This window comes from Talpa europaea (assembly GCF_964194135.1).
Source record: "Talpa europaea genome assembly, chromosome: 8".
Classification (NCBI taxonomy): domain Eukaryota; kingdom Metazoa; phylum Chordata; class Mammalia; order Eulipotyphla; family Talpidae; genus Talpa; species Talpa europaea.
Genome location: NC_140075.1, coordinates 57130083 through 57149893, shown reverse-complemented (window position 1 = coordinate 57149893; position 19811 = coordinate 57130083). Strand labels below are relative to the sequence as shown.

The following is a 19811-nucleotide window of genomic DNA, read 5'->3' as shown; positions in this document are numbered from 1 at the left end:
GTACACAGTGCTTGTATAAATAAATAATAAAACAAATCTTTAAAAAAAAAAAAAAACCAAACTTATCAAGTCTTAGACTACTAAGGCTGTTTTTAAATTTTTGTTGTTGTTAATCATGGGTTATAGAGAAGAGGTAAGTCAAGTCAGCCTCAGTATGCAACTTATTTCTGTTATTTTCTCTTGGCACACATAATGAAGAAAATTATGATTCACAAAGCTAAGTTTGCAAGCCATTCTTCACTTAAACTGACCCAGAAGCTTTAAAAAGGTAGTAGAAGACACTTCACTCAGAGTTAACCAGTTAACAAGATATAGTAACTGCTTCTATTTTTGTAAATGCAGAGTCAAAGGAAATACGCTGAACTTAAAATCCCAAAACTATCACTATAGTAACATCAAGGTGAGCTGCCTATTAATTAACTGCAAAAACCTGCCAGTGTTTACAATAAACTAACAAACATATCTGTATTTGCCTTATCTTGCATTTATTCAAAGATGGGGTGCATATGTGATGCTGTAGTGTTTTACCTATGTAAAATTGCTTGAACTGACATAAACAGGTTTAAATCCAAAATACCAGGGCATAATAATCTTTCTAATCAACAATTCATAAGTACAGCCATAGCTTTATTCTGGATTTTGCACACACAAAACATGTTAACTTCAATGTAGTTTAATGTATTGGCCATTTCCAATGTGTTTAAAATTATGGCAAAGCTATCATGAAGGAAGGTTAGAACCAAGTAGCCTCAAGTCAAAAGCTACAGAGAGGCAAATACTAGTATAAGAAATTCAAATCAGAGCTCTTGAAATATGAAATGTGGTTGTGGTAGTTTAAGTTACTGTAGAGTTTTAAGGACAGGTACAGGGACCAAACAACAGGAAGATAATACTTGGCAAGTGATTGGCCAGTGTAATTTTTAAGATCTCTTTCATTCATGTTAATCTAGGTGAATGAAAACTTTTGTAGACACTTGTGTGAAGCAGAAATTAGACAAGTATTAAATGTTATACCTTTACTCCTAAACTAAGAATGACTAGAGGACTTTTGTAAATTTTATTTTATTTTTATTTATTTATTTTTAAGATTTATTTATTTATACAAGCACTGGGTACAGTCAGAAGCGCGGGAGGATGAGAGAATTCACCGGAGCCAGAGCAGGGAGCAGAACAGGCAGAAGGACAGAAGTGCACTGCTGAGGGGAGCAGCGGGTGGCAGGAGAGGTCTGCGCGCCATGTGGGACCCTCGCCCGGTGGCTGGGGATCGAACCGGCGCTGCAGAGGCCGCGGGAAGTTTCACAACCCAGCACTCAACCGCTGCGCCACCAGGGAGGCCGACTTCTGTAAATTTTAAAGTTTTACCTTCATTTTACTTCTTTGGCTTTACAGTTCAGTGGGATGTAACATTGCAAATCTCTGTACAAAGGCACAGAAAAAAATTTCACAGGGAATACTGTATTTTGCTATGCCAGGAAAAGTAAAGTGTGAAGAAATGGCAGGTAAGGTAAATAGGAGTCGAATTATGAAAAGCTTGATCTTATCATGTTAAGGAAATCTTTTATCCTAATCTGCTTCCTCTTCTAACTTCATTCCTGGGATCCCTAGGATCAGAATCCCCTAGGCTAAGCAGGGTCCTCATATAGCCCTTTTTTAAATCTCACTCCCACCCTACTACTGCTTACCATGAATGGTAACGATATGGTATACTTTCTCAGGCCAGAAACTTAGACTAAGTATGAACATTTCTGACACTGTCATAATTTTAGCAGGATGACCACTCTGTAAAGGAGACATTCAATCACTCCCTGAAAAATTTATAGTGACCACACTATAGTCACAAGACTACAAAGGCCCCATTTTCCATCAGTATGTATCATTTTTTTCACTGTTCTGATTTTGCCAGTAAAAGTCTTCTACTAACTTCTAATAGCTTCTAATAGCTTTATACAAGCACTGGGTAGAGTCAGAAGCGCAGGAGGATGAGAGAATTCACCAGAGCCAGAGCAGGGAGCAGAACAGGACTCTACTTATCCACACAAATGTCACTGTTTTCCTTCCTTCCAAAAACCAACTAATCACTTGGGAAGACAGGGCTTTCTTCTTTAAGCAACAAAGAGGGGACAACATACAACAAAAGTTAAACAACATATAACAAAAGTGATGTAAAAGCAACACTTCGAAGTAAAAGACAAACTGGTAGGGTCTATAATAGCAATACACAAAGATCCTTGGAAAAGCAAGCCAGGGCAAGTCCAGAAACAGGAATAAATGGATCAGGTTACACATGGATAAAAGTGGGTTTTCATGGATGGGTTGTGAGTTACTGCCTTTACAATCAAGTACTCATTTACACATCAGTTTGCCCGTCCCTAGACTAGGAGCTCCATAATAGGAATGTTCTCTACTCATCTTTGTACATCTATTGTCAAGTACCAAGGGGGTGCATATAGATGTAAAGACTGAGTATATAGTTGGCAGAACATGGTAGGAGAAGATGCACAATGGTTTCAGGAATAGAAAAATCGAAGAGAAGCAAGTTCAAGATAGACAGCATTAAACTATACGGAAAGGAGGCTTTTGTCTTTTAGTGTCCTATCTTGAAAGCATTCACATTATCTTTTGCCTCCACTCGAGTATAGTGCTAAGGTGACAGAAACCTGGAGACCTGGTGAAGAAGCAACAGGTACAGGTACCATGTCAACCCTTCCACTTTACATTTTCATACCCATGATGATCTCCTTTTGCTCTACAACCCTGCTTGTCCCAGGGAGAAGGAGCTAGTCACAAGTGCAGAGCTCTAGAATTCATCAAGTCCAAGCTTTTTTGGTAAGGGCAGATTCAGACTAGAAATTGATTTAATCTAAGGGCATAGTAATACAGACTAGACTCTAGTTCTAGACTCCAAGGTACAGGAAGTTTCAGGAAATTTGAATTACATAGAAAAAGTGGCTTATGTATTTTTTTTTAAAAGATTTATTTATTTATTTATACAAGCACTGGGTACAGTCAGAAGCGCGGAAGACTGAGAGAATTCACTCAGAGCAGGGAGCAGAACAGACAGACTGACGAAGTACACTGCTGAGGGGAACAGCGGGTGGCAGGAGATGTCTGCGCACCATGTGGGACCCTCACCCGGTGGCCGGGGACCTAACCGGTGCTGCAGAGGCCGCGGGCAGCTTCGCAACCCAGCGCTCAACCGCTGCGCCACCGGGGAGGCCCGGCTTATGTATTTAAGAGCCTTATAAATACTCTTGTCCCATATAGGAAAGAAGTTTTAAACATGTTGATTTTGGTAAACCTATTATATTATGCAAAAGGAAACTGACTTTTTCATTTTGGAGGGCTTTTAATATCACTTTTTCTAACTTATGGGATCATATTTTAAACTCATAAAAGTGAATGACACACAGAACAGCAGAGATGGGAACAAAGCAACAGTCTAACTTTAGGTGAGTCACTGTATTTCTGTTATCTATATAACAAATTAATCCAATATTTGGTGGCTTAAAACAACAAACATGTATTATGTCCTAGTTTTGAGTGGCTTAGCTGGGTGGTTCTAGCTCAGGGTCTCTGGGAAGGCTGTAGTCATGAAAATCATATCTGACGGCTTGGTTTGCTGCTGAGGCAACAGGAACTAGAGGAATTGGTAATCTTACAACTTCAATGGTTTTTACCCTAGGGGCACCTGCAAATTCTAAGAGTTAAGTAGAAGACTAATAATCCACTATAGATGGATGCTGCTAAGAAGCTGAACAATAGTCCTCCCGAAGATGTTCACATCCTAGTATTTGGAACCTACTCATGTTACATTACATGACCAGGGGAAATTAAATTGCTAACAAGTTACCTTAAAATTAATTATTTTACATCATCAGATTTAATTAAAGGGTATTTTAAAATGAAGGGGGCGAAAGTGGAGGTTAAAGTCAGAGAGTCTTGAAGATGGAGTAAGGGCCCACAAACCAAGGAATGCAGATGACTCTAAATGCAAAAAGGGCAGGAGAGCTGATTCTCCCTGAGAGCCCCTGTTACAGGGAGAGGGGCAGCCCAGACCCCCCCCCAAACCTGCCTGTTCTAAATAGGTTCTGCCATCCGCTGCATCAACACAAAGCATATGAGACTTTAATGAAAAGGAACTTTAATACAATTAGTGAATACAGGAAAGGCAAAGAATATAGTTTCTAAATCAAGGACCCAAAGTTACCTAGGCCCTTGTGGGTAAAAGTCCACCCAAACGGGATTGGCCCAGAGCAAGGCCCCAAAGCCTGCCACAAGTCTAAAGCATCTTCCAGTGGGGACCCACAGAAAAGGATCAGAAACAACCAGACAAATCTGGGAGGAAAAGAGCAAAATCAAAATCAAGACAAAAACCATCGTTGTCACCTCCCCACGAGTCTCACCCACATCTGTGTCACCCAGTCCACAACCAAAAGGCAAGTGCAGTTTCTTCACGTGTCTCTCGGCTCCCTATGCCTCCTCCAGGTCTGCTGGCTCTCTATCCTGCTTCCTTCCTTCCTCAGTCTCCTCTGCACCTCTTCTCCCTGCTCAGCTATACCCTCCTTTGGGGTGGGGCAGGAAACCTGAACCTCCCCCTTTCCTGAGGACCACCCTGTTACACCCCCAGAAGAAACACAACATAGCAATACCTTGATTTTCTACCAATGAGAGTCACTTTGGACTTCTAATTTTTTGAATTATAAGATAATACAACGTGCAATCTTTTAAATCATTAAATTTATTAGAGTAGCAAAAGGAAACATACTGATATTTGAAGAAGTGTCTTAAGAGATGGTGGGTCTTCTCCTTAGGACATCTAAGTTGTGGGATTTCACAAGGCCAATGTTAAACATCTAAAGGTAAAATCTCTGAGAATACTGAAAAAGTAAAGCTTCTCAAAGAGGAATAATCCATCCCCTATTTTTACAGACTCCACTCTTGTCTACACCTTGATCCCAGGCACCAGAAACTACAACTCCCAGGATGCCATTAACCTAACCTCCTGAATGTAAGGCTATAGGAAACTAAAGGTGGAACTAAGTGACAGTGCTTGGCTTATAAATGAACACATACATACTTTTGCTCACTTGCTTTTCCTGCTCTGACTTGCACCCTGGTACTTGCTTGAAGGAGATACACAGGAGGAGACATGTAGAGGAGAGACATGAGGGAAGGTTGTACCAGGTCCTTGGCAGAAACAATGGCAGCCATTATCTTGATGTGGTATATTTTGAATTTTGAGTCTCTCCTATCCCAGCTCTCTAGAATCTGCCTAACACCTTGTGGCTCTTTGACAGAAGGTACCTTAGACCTGCAGCAAGCTTTTGGACCTCAGGGGTCTCACCTCAGGCTGCAAAGGTTTGAATGGGCATTTGCCCATGAGGATATGGGTGATTTCTGGAGTTTTACTGGGAAGTTATAATTTGAAATCCTTTATTCTCTATGTACACCAATTCTATTAAAAAAATCTATCACACTAAGCATATGTTTCCTTTGTCTTTATGTGCACAGATGGCCAAGACAAATCCCTTTTAAAGTGTGCACTCCTTGACAGCTTGAGCTCACTAAGTAGCCCTTGGTCATACACTAACACAGAAAGAACCTTCTAGCAATACAGGGAGACAAAGTCTGGGAGCCTCAGGGGAGGAATTAGTGAGAAAATAGCAGCATTGAAGACTCTTCTTGGGTTGAAGACTCTAAAGGGCCAGCAAGAGATCAGAGATAGACTGAAATTAAAGGACTAAAATTCAACCTTACTGCATTAAAGTAACCATTCAGCACTCTTAACTACTAAGCAGGAAGAAGAAAGACATTCTCTCTGTAGAAATCTACCCTCATAGTGCAGCTGGAGTATCAGAAGCAAAGGGGATAAAAGAACTGTGAATTTCTAAGACTATTTCCAAAACTGGTAACAAGACATACCACCACAGATTCTGGAAAGGATCTGAAAACTAAGTGGCATAAAAATGAAGAAAACCACTACTAGAGCCATTAATGGCTTTTGAATAGTTTTTCAAAACCAAACTATCCAGATTAAAGACTTCCTTCAAAAACACTGGAATCTTTAAAGCACTGAAAGAAAACAACAAACCTCAAGTTATATACATAGCAAAAAAAAAAAAAAAAAAAAAAATCTTCAAAAATGGAGGTGAAGTAAATATTTACAAAAAGAATGTTTAAAAGTACCTCTTACTTTGCCAGGTACTGTTCAGTGCACTGGAACAACAGACACAAATAAAACAAAGTCCCTTTCACAGAGCTTTTATTTTAAAGAAAGAATACTGACATATTAGTAAATATGCCAGGTGGTATCTTTGCTAGCTCCTCCTTTTAAAAAAATTAACTATCCCATCCCATTTCCCCAACTAGTCATATTTTATAACTCACATTTCCTAGATTCTACTTCATAAGTACGATCTATATTTCTGTTAATACATCCCTTTAGCATCTAACATAGCTTTTATACAAACATTTCTGATTAATCAGTAATACTTATTTTTTAATTTAGAACCCACTGTTAATGTACAGTAAGCTCATAAAGTGTGGTTAATTTGCAAACGGGCATTTCCTGAATGATTAAGATTTCAGAATGTGAATGTAGCAATTCTCAACTTGTTTGGTCTCAAACCCTTTTTCATCTTAAAAATTACTGAGTACAACAAAGAGATTTGTTTGAGTTAAAACTACCAATATTTGTCACATCAGATATTAAAATGGAGATTTAAAAAATTCGTAATTTTAAAATAACAGTACAAAAATTACTGTAAAATTATACATTGCAAAACAAAAAATTTAGTGAGAAAAGTGTACTATTTTACATGTTTGAAAGCCTCGTTAATACTCAGCTAAATAGAAAATAGCTAGATTCTCCTATCTGCTTCTGCATTCAGTCTCTTGGATATGCTCTTGTTTGAAGAATAAAGAAAATATGGCCTCACAAAGATACATAGCTGGAAAAGGAAGGTGCACTTTCTTAGATCTTTCAGATAATTACAGATACTGTTTGCTATTACACCAAAACTCAAAAATGTGAAACTATATAAAAGAGTTTTTCCTGCTCTTGTTATATGAAAATCTTAAGGTCTATCCTGAACTGTGAATGGATAATTTACCAAATGACCACAAATATCACAGTTGGTCAATGGGAAAAGTGACCACAGGAAAATACTGATAACGTCACACAGATCTTCCAAATGTTCACGTATTTTATTACACAGTACCTCCTCAGGAGTTTTTAAGTACTAGGAAGCTACCAGTGTTACAGTGGCAGATAGGTTTCCCAAACTTATAACTTTTACATAAAAATTTAAAAATTTATCATTGACAATAACTACTGCAAACCATTTAATAAGACAACCACTGTACTTCAGTATACAGAAGAGCTTCAGGCACACCTACAATTTTGCCACATAATCTATTATGATATGTACTCATGGGTTAAGATATAATAAAACTAGTAATTTTTACAGTATCACCCAGGACAGTAAGTGAAAGTGGTATTTTTTTAAAAAAAGATTTATTTATACAAGAACTGGGATACAGGTCAGAGGCGTGGGAGGGTGAGAGAATTCACCAGAGACAGAGTGGGGAGCAGAACAGGCAGACGGACCAAAGACACTGCTGAGGGGAGCAGCAGGAGAGGTCTGCAGTGCCATGTGGGTTTTTCCTGGCCAGCCAGGATCGGACCTGCGCTGCACAAGCTGTGGACAGCTTCACCAAGCAATGCTCAACCCACTGCGCCACCGGGGAGGCCCAAAACTGGTATTTTTTACTGTGGGTGTGGCAATGAAGAATACAGTGACTACTACAAATACAATTTGGTACTACTAATTTGATCTGTGCTAAGGTTCCAGTGGTTTTACCCACTTGTCTGTACTATGAGTACAAATGCCAGCATATTAAAAAGGTAAATATTGTCTTAGTATTATCATAAAATAGTTTGCTCTCATGGATGGTATTTTTGAGAACTACTGTATTAGAGACACTCACTTGTTTTTAACATCAGTGTCAGTTTATGTAAAGTGCCAGGGAATTATACACAAACAATAAAGTTTAAGCCAGAAAGGTCACTACATATATCGCAGGCCTTTAAAAGCTTGTCCTCTTGTAATTTAAACACTTTTTTTCCTTGCCATCTTCTTATGCTAACACTGTGGCATTATCTAGAAATCATAATTTTTATTAGTGCCAGAAGAGAATCTCATTTGCCTCAGAAAAGGAAACTAAATCAGCAAGCATTTAGGAGACAATGACAACCATCACTGTGCAGCCAATTTCGTAAAACAGCGTGGAGGTTCTTCAAAAAAAACTACAAATACAACTACCATGTGATCCAGTGATCCCATTCCTGGGTATGTACAAAACAAAAACAAAAACAAAAAACACTAAAATTTGAAAGGATATAAGCATGTCTACATTCACTGCAGCACTGTTTACAATACAGAATACAACATATTACAAGATATGGAAACAACCCAAGTGCCCCTTAAGTATGGATAAATTTTATATACATGTATGAATCAGAGATATATAAGAATATTGCTCAGTCATAAAAAAGGATGAAATCTTGCCATTTTTCCCAACATGGATGAACCTTGTGGGAATTCTGTTAAGTGAAATAAGTCAAAAAGAGAGAGATGTTATTTTATATGATTTCATTCATTTGTGAAAGGTAAAGAAAAGTGAAAGCAATCAAAAACAGCAAAACAAATCCTTAGACTCAGACAAAATGGTGGTTTGCCTAAGGGGACATCAAAATCATGAAAGAGGGTGAATGGTGCTGGATGGTGACTGGACATCTGATGCTAGGTATGGTGTAAAATATATAGTTGCTGAGGGGAGAAAATGTACACCTGAAACCTATGTAGTGTTATAAAACTATGTTATCTCAATAAAAAGAACTGTAAAAAAACAAGTACTCGGGGCCTCCCCTGGTGGCGCAGTGGCTGAGCGCTGGGCTGCGAAGCTGCCCTCAGCCTCTGCAGCACCGGTTTGATCCCCGGCCGCTGGCGAGGGTCCCACACAGCGCACAGACCTCTCCTGCCACGCCCGCTGCTCCCCTCAGCAGTGTACTTTGTCAGTCTGCCTGTTCTGCTCCCCACTCTGGCTCTGATGAATTCTCTCACCCTCCCATGCTTGTGACTAAACCCAGAGCTTGTATAAATAAATAAATAAATCTTAAAACAAACAAACAAGTACTCACTGAGTTTCTATTATATCAGAGACAACATTGTTGTGCCATGTGCTGTGGATAAATACAACTCACCTCTTACACTGAAAACCATATGTAACTAGCTAGAAAGACAGTCAATGGAATAGCTATATTACAATCTCATATAGTCTACACCAAACATCACAGCAAGTGCTATGCAAACATACATGGAAACACTAGAAAAATAGGGGATGGGACCTGGACAGGGTCAAACTGAGCAGGGTCTGAATAGGAATACATCAGGGAATTTGGAGATGCTTTAGAGAAGAGGGACCAGTATGAGCAAATATGGGAAAACACAAATGTGTATTATACATTGAGTAATTGTAAGTGGTGCAAATGAAGGTGGTGGGACAATCAGGAACAGCATGAGATGAGATTAAAAATTAGCAGACATCAAGATCATGAATCCACAAATGTCACATTAAGTAGCTGGGGCTGGACTTAACAACAGGAAATATGTGTGTGGCGCCAGGGGAGACACAATGAAGTCTTTCTAGCAGGAAAGTGACTGCTATATTTGTATTTAGTACTATGACATACAGACTGGAAGCCTACCAACAAGGAAGGAAATAGGAAGAGGCCCTAGGTTGGCATTAGTTAGTAAAAAAAAATTAGGAATTACATACAACAAACTTCATAATTAACTTGATTAGGGATAACTGAATGTAGGAAATGAAGGGAAAAAAGAATCAAGGATAATTCTCAAATTCCAAGAACGGTTAACTGGTAAGTCAAATAAGGGAACTAGAGCCTTGAGGAAAGAAGGCAGTAAATTTGGATTTCAGAAACACCTGTCCATAAAGTCACAAATCTCAGTATGTGCACATTACAGGGCTTTCTTTATAAATACTTGCTAAAAATCAGACAATACCTATTAGTCTCTAGCTTATACTTAATTCTTTTTAAAAAGTGCAATTGTGATTAAGAGAGACTATATTACCAAAGTAACTCTAGTCAGTTAATATTTGAATTAGAAGTATGACAGTTTCAAAAAAGCTAGCAAAGCAAGCCTGTAGATAAGTGTCTGGGATTATAGCTATTCTAAGCATTGTCTAAACAAATGTCTTAGTAATAAGGAAACGTTACCTAATACTTCAGTATCTGCTATACCTTTTGCCAAAATGTATTAAGTGTCACATCACTTGTGATACTTCTTTTAAATGGAATATAGAAAAAAAGGAAAATGCTACTGAACAAATGTTTACATGAAAAAATGTCAGGGGAAAACTCCCAGAACAGTATTTGTTACTTCTCATTTAAATACTTTTAACTTTTTGGTCTCAATACTAGTGGCTCTCCGCTTTTTTTTTTTTTTTATAAGATTTATTTATTTGTGTACAAGAACTGGGGTACAGGCCAGAGACATGGGAGGGTGAGAGATTCACCAGATAGAGATCAGGGAGCAGAACAGGCAGATGGACCAAAAGCACTGCTGAGGGGAGCAGCAGGCGAGACAGGAGAGATCTGCCACGCCATGTGGGAATCTCCCAGGCAGGCCAGGAAAGTGGCTCTCATTTTAAAAAAAATGATATAAAGTATATTCTGAAAAGTTAAATTGCCAGAGCAGCTGCCAGCTCAATAACAACTTTTAAAGTCACCTTCTGAGATGCCAAACTACCCACCAATTTAATTCAAACTCCAAATATGGAATCTATGATACATCAAGAAATAAGACACTATTCAATATTAAGGTAAGATTAAAACAAAAAAAGCAAAACATGAGTCAGATGAATGCCTGTCACTGGGTGAACAAAAATTTTGAAAGAAAGCAAAAACCTAGGGAAAAATTATAGGACTGAGGAAATCTACTGACTCTAAAAGTACACTGGCTTTTTGGAATTAGAGATCCAACATTTGTTCGCATTTTAATTAGCCTCCACAGTTTTGATTTGTAAGAAATACATTAGGCTTTTAAAAAACTGAAAATAAAACAAGGACTGCTACTACAATCTCCATGGGCTTCAAAGAATCCAAACAATCTATGTTAGAAGCCTTTGATTATAGATGACTCTCACCTAATAATTAGTGGTTATCAAATGTCAGCCTAAAAAATTATTTATCTCATTATTTAATGGGAACAATTAAGCTACTTGTAGTTATATAATAACATAGTATCAAGATAAAGGATGAACTATATACAGACTATTACTATAATATGTATATATGTGGCCAGTATTACTATACCTACTAAAGAAAAACTGTCTAAAGGAAAACAGAGTAGACAATATATATTACCAAAACTACAGGTTCACTGTCATAAAAGGAATGAAGGGGGACTGATTAACTTCAGAAAGAAAAGTTCTTCCTTCAGGATTCAAAAACAGATGTCAGAACAAAACAAAACCTAGGAACAATGAGTGATAGTTAACATTAAAGTAGAACTTAATTCTATTAAAAAATTAAGATTTAGGGCCTCCCAGGTGGCGCAGCGGTTGAGCGCTGGGTTGCAAAGCTGCCCGCAGCCTCTGCGGCGCCAGTTCAATCCCCTGCTGCTCCAGGGCTGCTCCCCGGCCTCCGGAGGACGGTCCCATATGGCGCATAGACCTCTCCTGCCGCCAGCTGCTCCCCTCAGCAGTGTACTTCGGTCCTTCTGCCTGCTCTGCTCGCCGCTCTGGCTCTGGTGAATTCTCTCACCCTCCCACGCTTCTGATTGTACCCAGTGCTTGTATGAATAAATAAATAAATAAATAAATAAATAAAAAGAACTTAAAAAATCAAAAAAAAAAAATTTAAGATTTAAACATCAGAATAAGCGGTATCACAAAATAGCTTACTGTGACTTATTTGTAGTTAAGTAGACTGAAATGTTTGAGAGGATTCCTTACTTAGAGACACTGAACAAGAATGAAGGCTCTCAACCCTGGCTGTATATTAAAATAATCCAGAGAATGCCTGATCCAAACTCCCATTTACTTCATCTGGAGCACGGCCAAAGTACTTGCATTAAAAAAAAAAAAAAAAATCCCAGGAAAAGAAATCTGAATGAATAGACTGCATCAATGTCAATATACTGGTTGTGATATGATGCTGTAATTTTGTAAGATGTCACCACTGTAAAAAAAAAAAAAAAAAAAAAAAACAGGAAATGGCATATGGAATCTCTTGTAATACCATTATTTCTTATAATAGTATATGAATCTATAATCACCTCAAAATAAAAAATGTTATGTAAAAAATCCCCAGGTTACTCTACCATATAAGATAAAGTTTTTTTTTGTTTTTTTTTTTATAGAGGCATGTTTATTTATTTATTTGTTTGTTTGTTTGTTTTGTTTATACATGCACTGGGTACAGTCAGAAGCGCGGGAGGGTGAGAGAATTCACCAGAGCCAGAGCGGGGAGCAGAGCAGGCAGAAGGACCGAAGTACACTGCTGAGGGGAGCAGCGGGACGCAGGAGAGGTCTGCGTGCCATGTGGGACCCTCCTCCGGTGGCCGGGGAGCAGCCGGGGATTGAACCGGCACCGCAGAGGCTGCGGGCAGGTTCACAACCCAGGGCTCAACCGCTGCGCCACCGGGGAGGCCCCATCTAAGATAAAGTTAAGGGAAAAATCAGTTGACTGGAGAATCTCAAATTCCTGTCAATTTTAAGAGACTGCAAATTATTCTTTTACTCTGTCATTGCAAGATAATTAGAAATGCTTACCATTTTAACTCAAAAGTACTATGCCCTCCCTCCTATTAGTATATAAACTCACAGGATAGATAAACATACAATAGTAGTCATTCACCTTGTAACTAAGGCATATATATCATATAGTAGACAGCCTCTAAAACCAAGGCTCCCCACTGTCTGGTTTTCAAACTTTTTTTTTTTTTAAAGATTTATGTTTTTATACAAGAACAGAGGTACAGGCTAGATGCGCGGGAGGGTGAGAGGATTCACCAGAGACAGAGCGGGGAACAGCGCAGGCAGACTGACAAAATACACTGCTGAGGGGAGCAGTGGGCGAGACAGGAGAGGTCTGCTTCGCCATGTGGGATTCTCGCCAGCCAGACAGGATCGAACCCGCGCTACAGAGGCTGCGGACAGCTACATAATGTGGCGCTCAACCACCTGTGCCACCAGGGAGGCCCTGGTTTTCAAACTCTGAAGGGTAGACTAGACTTAGTAATTTATTACAAGTAGAATATGGCAAAGCAATGGGATGTCATTTCTGAAATGAAGTTATAAAAGGACAGTGGCTTTCATCTTGGGGGCTCTCAGATTTCTTGCTCTAAAGAAGCTATTGTGCTTTGATCACTTTATGGAGAAGACCACAAGGCAAATAATTGATGCCTCTGGTCCAACAACCATCCAGTGAAAAATCTGAAGTTTACCAAGAGGCACATGAGTTTGGAAAAAGACCCTAATCTAATCAACTCTTGAAAGCGGCAAACCAGCTGATACCTTGTAGTTGTGGCCATTTATAAGAGACCCTGGGCCAGCAGTAGCCAGCTTAACTGCACCCTGAACTGTGATATGAAGAAGCCATGAGATAATGTTTGTTTTGGGGGGTAACACAGAGCTAAAGACAACTAATATAAATGGCAACCACAGGTTAAATCTAAAAGAAAGGAATCTAATCTGCTGACTTCTGCCCACCTTTCTTTGTCTTCATCAAGCATCTCAGTTTCTACATTATCACCTACAATTTATAAACTCCATTCTACTTCAGTTGACCTCACCATTACTTAGACACTTTCCCCATTCTCACTTTGTTCAGTTTCTTAGAATGGCTTCCTATCCCTCTTTTCTGTCCATCCAAATTGTAGCCACCTTCCAGATAATACTACACATGACTCTTTCATAAATACTTAATACTATCTACTATCCATTTGGTGCTAACCTAATGGTTTTAAGTCTCTATATTCAAAGAGATATTTCTCATTCTCCTCAACATTCAGTGAAGTATTAAGCAGGTGCATTTACAGTATCCAAGACCTTATGATCACCTCCAGTGTATTATGTAACTATTTTTGTTTAAAAACAAAAAGCTCAGGGGGTAGGGATGAGTAGAAAGAAAACCAAGTGCTCCAACCTAGAATGAGATGTCACTAGTTCGGTTTGCACATCCAAAACAACTGAGTAAAGATCACATTATCCTGAGAATAGCAGTAATGATGACAAATGCTCTCCAACTCTATGATTAGCTTGGTTAACTATTATCCAGGTTCTTGAAATGTTTGTTCCTTTTGTTTCTTAAACAACTTATCTTCCATCATTTAACCCACCTCTTGTAACTTACCACTAGTCATAACATTGCCTTAAACTTTCAATTAAATCAGTGGGCCTCAAACTTTAGCTTGCATCAGCATTCTCTGGAATATTTGTTATAACAGTCTGCTGGATCTCCACTCCAAGAATTTCTGACTATTGTGATAAGCAATTCAACAAATGTCAATGTAAATTAAAATTTATAGCTGGGAAAAGATAAAAGTTCAACAGTAAACTATACCAAATACTTTTAATAGCTTCGCCGCACACACTCTCTTCATCCCTCCCTATCCAAACAGGTTAATCAATTTAAGTTTTCTTGATAAGCATACTTGAATTCAATTTCCTAGAAATAATGAGCATCTCCAATTAAAAGATCAGCAAAAGCATTACTGGCCAAAAAAAAACAAAAAAAAGGACCAACCTAATATTCAACTGTTTTTAACTTAGTAGATTTAAAAAAAAAAAAAAAAAAAAAAAAACAAAACAGAAACTGAAGGTTCTGGGATGTAAAATAGCTTGCAAGGAAAAGACAAAGACCAGGGTTAGAACACTTTCCCCAGCCAGTACCCAATGATATGGAATATACTGCCACTCTTAACTTATGCTTGAAAGCTCCCCTTAGAAGTTCTTTAATTAAAGCTTTCAACTAAAATAAACAGATGAAATAAAGATTTCCAATCAACAGCAAAGGTAAAGGTTAGATAATTCTGCTACCTTTAACAGAGGTTATTATTTAGTATAATAAATCTTAGAATAGTGAGATGCCCACCTACTTCTATTTATACCTCTTTGACTACTCACAGCCAACATCCCCAAACCCCTCCTTCCCCAATGCACCTTTTTAAAATGTGTTCCTACCTGTTACTGGTCTTCTCACGCTACTCATTCTCTCTGAGTCAAAATCATGACAGTAAATGAACAATGACTATTCCAGTAGTTCTAAACTATCACTGTAGTTACTAAAAATATCTAAATGCTTAGACGCCACTTCAGATTTAACTAATGAACAACAATCTCTGGGAATGGAGCCCAGAGACCTCTATGTTCCCCACCTCTCTGCACCTTAAGCAAGAATCATGTCCTCTATACTAAGACTGGCACAGATATAAGATACAACCAGTATCTGCTCAACACTGTTGTGGAAACACAAAATGGCAAGTTTAAATATTCCCTCAGTTACAGAATTGCATAGTGCTAAATAAGCTATTTAGGCAGTTACATTAGAAAAACTTTTTTTTTTTTTTACGTTAGCAATACTAGTTAAGAATTGGGTAAGGGTTTTAAGTATTTCCCTAACATCAGTATAGGTTAAAGAAAATCCCTGACTTTTTAAAATTCAAAAACTAAGGTAGCCACAAAAGATTTAAATATAATACCAAATTAAACAAAAACAAGAGTTACAGATGGTCAGAAAATCCGAGTTTCCTAAAGTAGTGTTGACTTAACTGAAGACCAGAACTAACCTGCAACAGCATGTATCTGTTGCTGCCACTTCCAGAAAAAGCAAATTCCCAAGAAAAGATTGAAGTAAGCTAGCCATCTTTTTCTCCTGCAAATTTCTTTTCAAATTCAATAACGTGTCTAATTTCATATTGAAAAGTACCATTGAGGATCAGGGGATTTACCTGAATAAACAGCAAGGTGTTTCATGAACTAAGTAAACAATGGTTTTTGACTTGAAAAAACTTAAAATTTATTGTCACATTAAATAATGTTATTTTTTTTTTTTTAAGATTTATTTATTTATTTATACAAGCACTGGGTACAGTCAGAAGCGCGGGAGGGTGAGAGAATTCACCAGAGCCAGAGCGGGGAGCAGAGCAGGCAGAAAGACTGAAGTACACTGCTGAGGGGAGCAGCGGGCAGCAGGAGAGGTCTGCGTGCCATGTGGGATCCTCCTCCGGTGGCCGGGGAGCAGCTGGGGATCGAACCGGCGCTGCAGAGGCTGCGGGCAGCTTCGCTAACCCAGCGCTCAACCGCTGCGCCACGGGGGAGGCCCTAAATAATGTTATTTTTAAAAGGAAAAACCTAGACAACCAATAGTTAAAGCCCCTATGAATATAAAGAGGCCTTTTATATTCCTAAAGGGGTAAAATGGACAAAAGCAAAAGGCAATTTATGAAAAGAAATATCAATGCCCAGGGTTAAAATTTCAGTCTCATCAATTACAAAATGGTGTATTTTAAAAATGATCATTTTTACCCTAGTAAAACACTGATGGGGGAAACTAGAATATTTTTCTGAAAGCTATATGGTAATATGTATCAAATGACTTGAAAATAAGCAAATCTTTTAACTCAGCAATACTATCCTAAGAAAATAGGAAAACATTCTATGAGAATATGATAGTCCCAATGATGTTTGTGAAAGTCAAAAATTAAAAAAAAAAAAAGTCCATGACAACAGATTGATTAAATATATTAGACACTTACTCGCCTAAGCATTTGAAAAATACTTCTTGTTTTTGTAACCTGCTTTTTTCCTACTGAAAACATACACAGTACAATGTTAATGCTATTATTAAAAAATATGTACAGCTTCCTGAGAGGTCTGGAAATATAACTATTGTTCAAATTTTGGTGCATCCCTGGATGGTAAGTTTATTTTCTTTTTATTCTTTTCTTGCCTCGTAAGTTTTTTTCTAACAATGTGCCGCATTACCAGTGTGAAAGTGTACATCTATTAACATATAACTAATGAGTAGTTGAGATTTAGTAAGTATACCATTTGGAAAAAAAATGATCTGGGATATGGGATACAGCCTACCCTTTTATTTATTGATATTTCTAAATTTGAACTTTCAACAAGGGATATTTATATATTCAGAATTCTATGAAGCAGACTAGTAAAGAGAAGAGTTTTCAAAAATCGGGCATGGAAACATGGTAAAAGTAGGCCATCTAAAAAAAATCCCTAGTATTTTGAAAGTCTTATAGATCATTTCATCTGCATTTATTTTCTCTCCCCTAAATTAACAAAGAATGATGTCATATGCATTAGCTACATCTCTGCAAGTGACGTGAACTTGTAAGGTTGGGGCTCAGTGATTAAGACAGACCTAAGTACAGAGAAAGTTGGATGAGATTTAACATGTAAAACAGACCATCAGTTTAAAAAGTTAACTAAAAATACTCATGATTAAAAAAAAATAATCTAAGATACCAATAAAGCTAAGTAATAAGTTTGAAAACGTCAGACATTACATAGTTTTAAATAAATGAAGAGAACTTTAAGATTTTACTGTTATTTCGATCAAGTTTCCTCAAGGGGGGGAAAAATAAGTAAATTTCCCTAGTGACCAAGGAACTGTCATATTTTTAGGATCACAAAAGGTGCAGCAAAATTTATCTTTATTTTACAACCCTTCCATTTCCAACATAGACTGAATTATCCTTATGCCTTGAGATTTCCTGTTCAGGAACAGAACTACTATCAGATTTTACTATTATTCAAAATACTGATTTCAAATGGGCCGAAATAGATTGCTCGATGTTTGAGTGTGTTGCTTACTAGACAATTCTGTAAAAATCTGTGAATCATGCAGCAAAAAGTAGGTAGTGACATAGGACTGATTTGCCCGTGAATATTTAGCTAGCCAATTTTAAGAGGGAAAAAAAGCAATGACGACAAGAGTAACTTGCTGTTTATGCGTAATTACCTTCAACGTACAATAACTACCCTAGTGTTTTCGGAAAGTTGCACTAAAATCAAGACTCCATTTTTATCCTTCATTCATAACTTCATTCACCATCACTATGTTTGTCCAAAGAAATGAAAGCTTTTGATGTCCTAAAGCTCAAAATGCAAAATCTCACCCACAAAGTTAAATGAGATGTGGTTATCAACACAAGATTAACTTACTGATCACGAAATATAAATTATCAGAGAAAGGAATCCAGGAGCAGAAAGCCTTTACTTTCTAACTCACAATAGAGTGTTGTCCACTAATAGACAATAACACTGTTTGTTGTTGTTGTTTGAGCTGCAAGGCTGGGGATGCAATCTGCAGAACTATTCCAACAGCTTCAACTAAGTCATATGTTACAACTGGAAAAAGTAGCAGTTAAGTCCCAAACCAACAGGGCTAAGACTAGATGCAAGCAGACGCCGCACCATCAGAAAAGAAGGCCCATCAGCACGTCTTCCGAGAAACAGTTCCCTTCCCCCACCTTTAAGTAGGCACTTAAGTCTGCCAAGCAGATCTATTTCTTTATTAACTGGAGCCCACTTGGGGCAACCGTACACCAGAGCTGCTCTCCGGCCTACTCCAAACCATTCCAAAAGTGCTCAAGTTGAGACTGAAGGCCGGGGTAACCCTCTTGGGCGCCCAGCTCTGCATGCTCTTCTCCACCCCACCCCCCTCCGCCCCGCCCCAGCAGGCGCTCCTGGGTCCAGAGGAAGGACACCGGACCCAGGGACAAGCAGGAGTTGCCCGCAAGAGCAGTCGCCGGCGGCCGGCGGCCTCCGCCATAGCCGGACCTGGAAAGCACCGCCCCCAGCGCACCTCCCCACACCCGGCTAACCCGCGACGGTCGGCTTTCGACACCCTGAATCCCCAGCAGAGGCAGCGGAGGAGACAGACCCAGGAGGCACCAGGCTGGGCTGAGAACCAGGCCCAGGCCTGCCCCTCCGGGCCGCGCGGGTCGCCAGAATCCGCTCCCCGGTCCGGCCCGGTCCAGCCGGCGCGGCGGCCACCCTCACCTGGATGACCTCGTTGACCTCCCGGATACATTCCACCATGTGTTGCAGAATCTGCTCGGCCGTGAGCACCTCGTAGCGGTAATCCTCCTCCTGCTCGTGCCCCGGCCCGCCGCCGCCGCCGCCGCCGCCTCCGCCGCCGCCGGGCCCCAGCGCGCTGCCGCCGCCGCCGCCCGTCTCCCCGCACAGCAGTCCGTCCCGCTCCCCGCCGACGCCCAGCCCGGGCTCCACCAGCTCCACCTCGCCCAGATCCAGGTTATCATCGTCTGGCTCGTCCTCGTCCTCGTCCTCCTCCTCGGCGCCGCTGTCCTCCTCGCTGCACTCCTCGTCCTCGTCGAACTCGTAGTTGTAGCCCTCGTCCGAGTCCATGGCGCGACGCGCGGGGGCCCGGCGGACGCTGGCCCTGAGGCGGGGAGAGGGCGGGGACGCCGAAGCCCCGGCTCTCGCTCCGGCTCCGGCTGATGTCCGGACGCAGGCCTGGCTCCGGCCCCGTGGGCCGCGGCTCCTCCCCGGGCGCGGCGGTTGGCGGTTGGCGGCGGGCGGCGGCGGGGAGGGCGCGGAGGAGGGAGGGAGGGAGCGAGGGGGCCGCTGGCCGCCCGCCTCAGTCAGACGCGGCTCCACTCCGGCCGCCGAGAGAAAACAGTCCCCAGCGCCACCTCCACGGCCGCTGCTACCGCTACTGAGCCAACAAAGGGGCGTGC

General features: G+C 40.0%; 1 protein-coding gene across 1 annotated transcript in view; it reads right to left on the bottom strand.

Moving 5' to 3' along the window:
• The window catches only part of ARIH1 (ariadne RBR E3 ubiquitin protein ligase 1), a gene marked incomplete at its 5' end in the record, with an annotated part of 98867 nt that extends 79388 nt beyond the window's left edge, over nucleotides 1–19479 (bottom strand). Inside the window, one exon of the mRNA XM_084241080.1 lies at nucleotides 19114–19479. Within this exon, the coding sequence (XP_084097206.1) occupies nucleotides 19114–19479 (366 nt within the window). The remainder of the gene's footprint in view (nucleotides 1–19113) is intronic.
• Nucleotides 19480–19811: the final 332 nt, after the last annotated feature.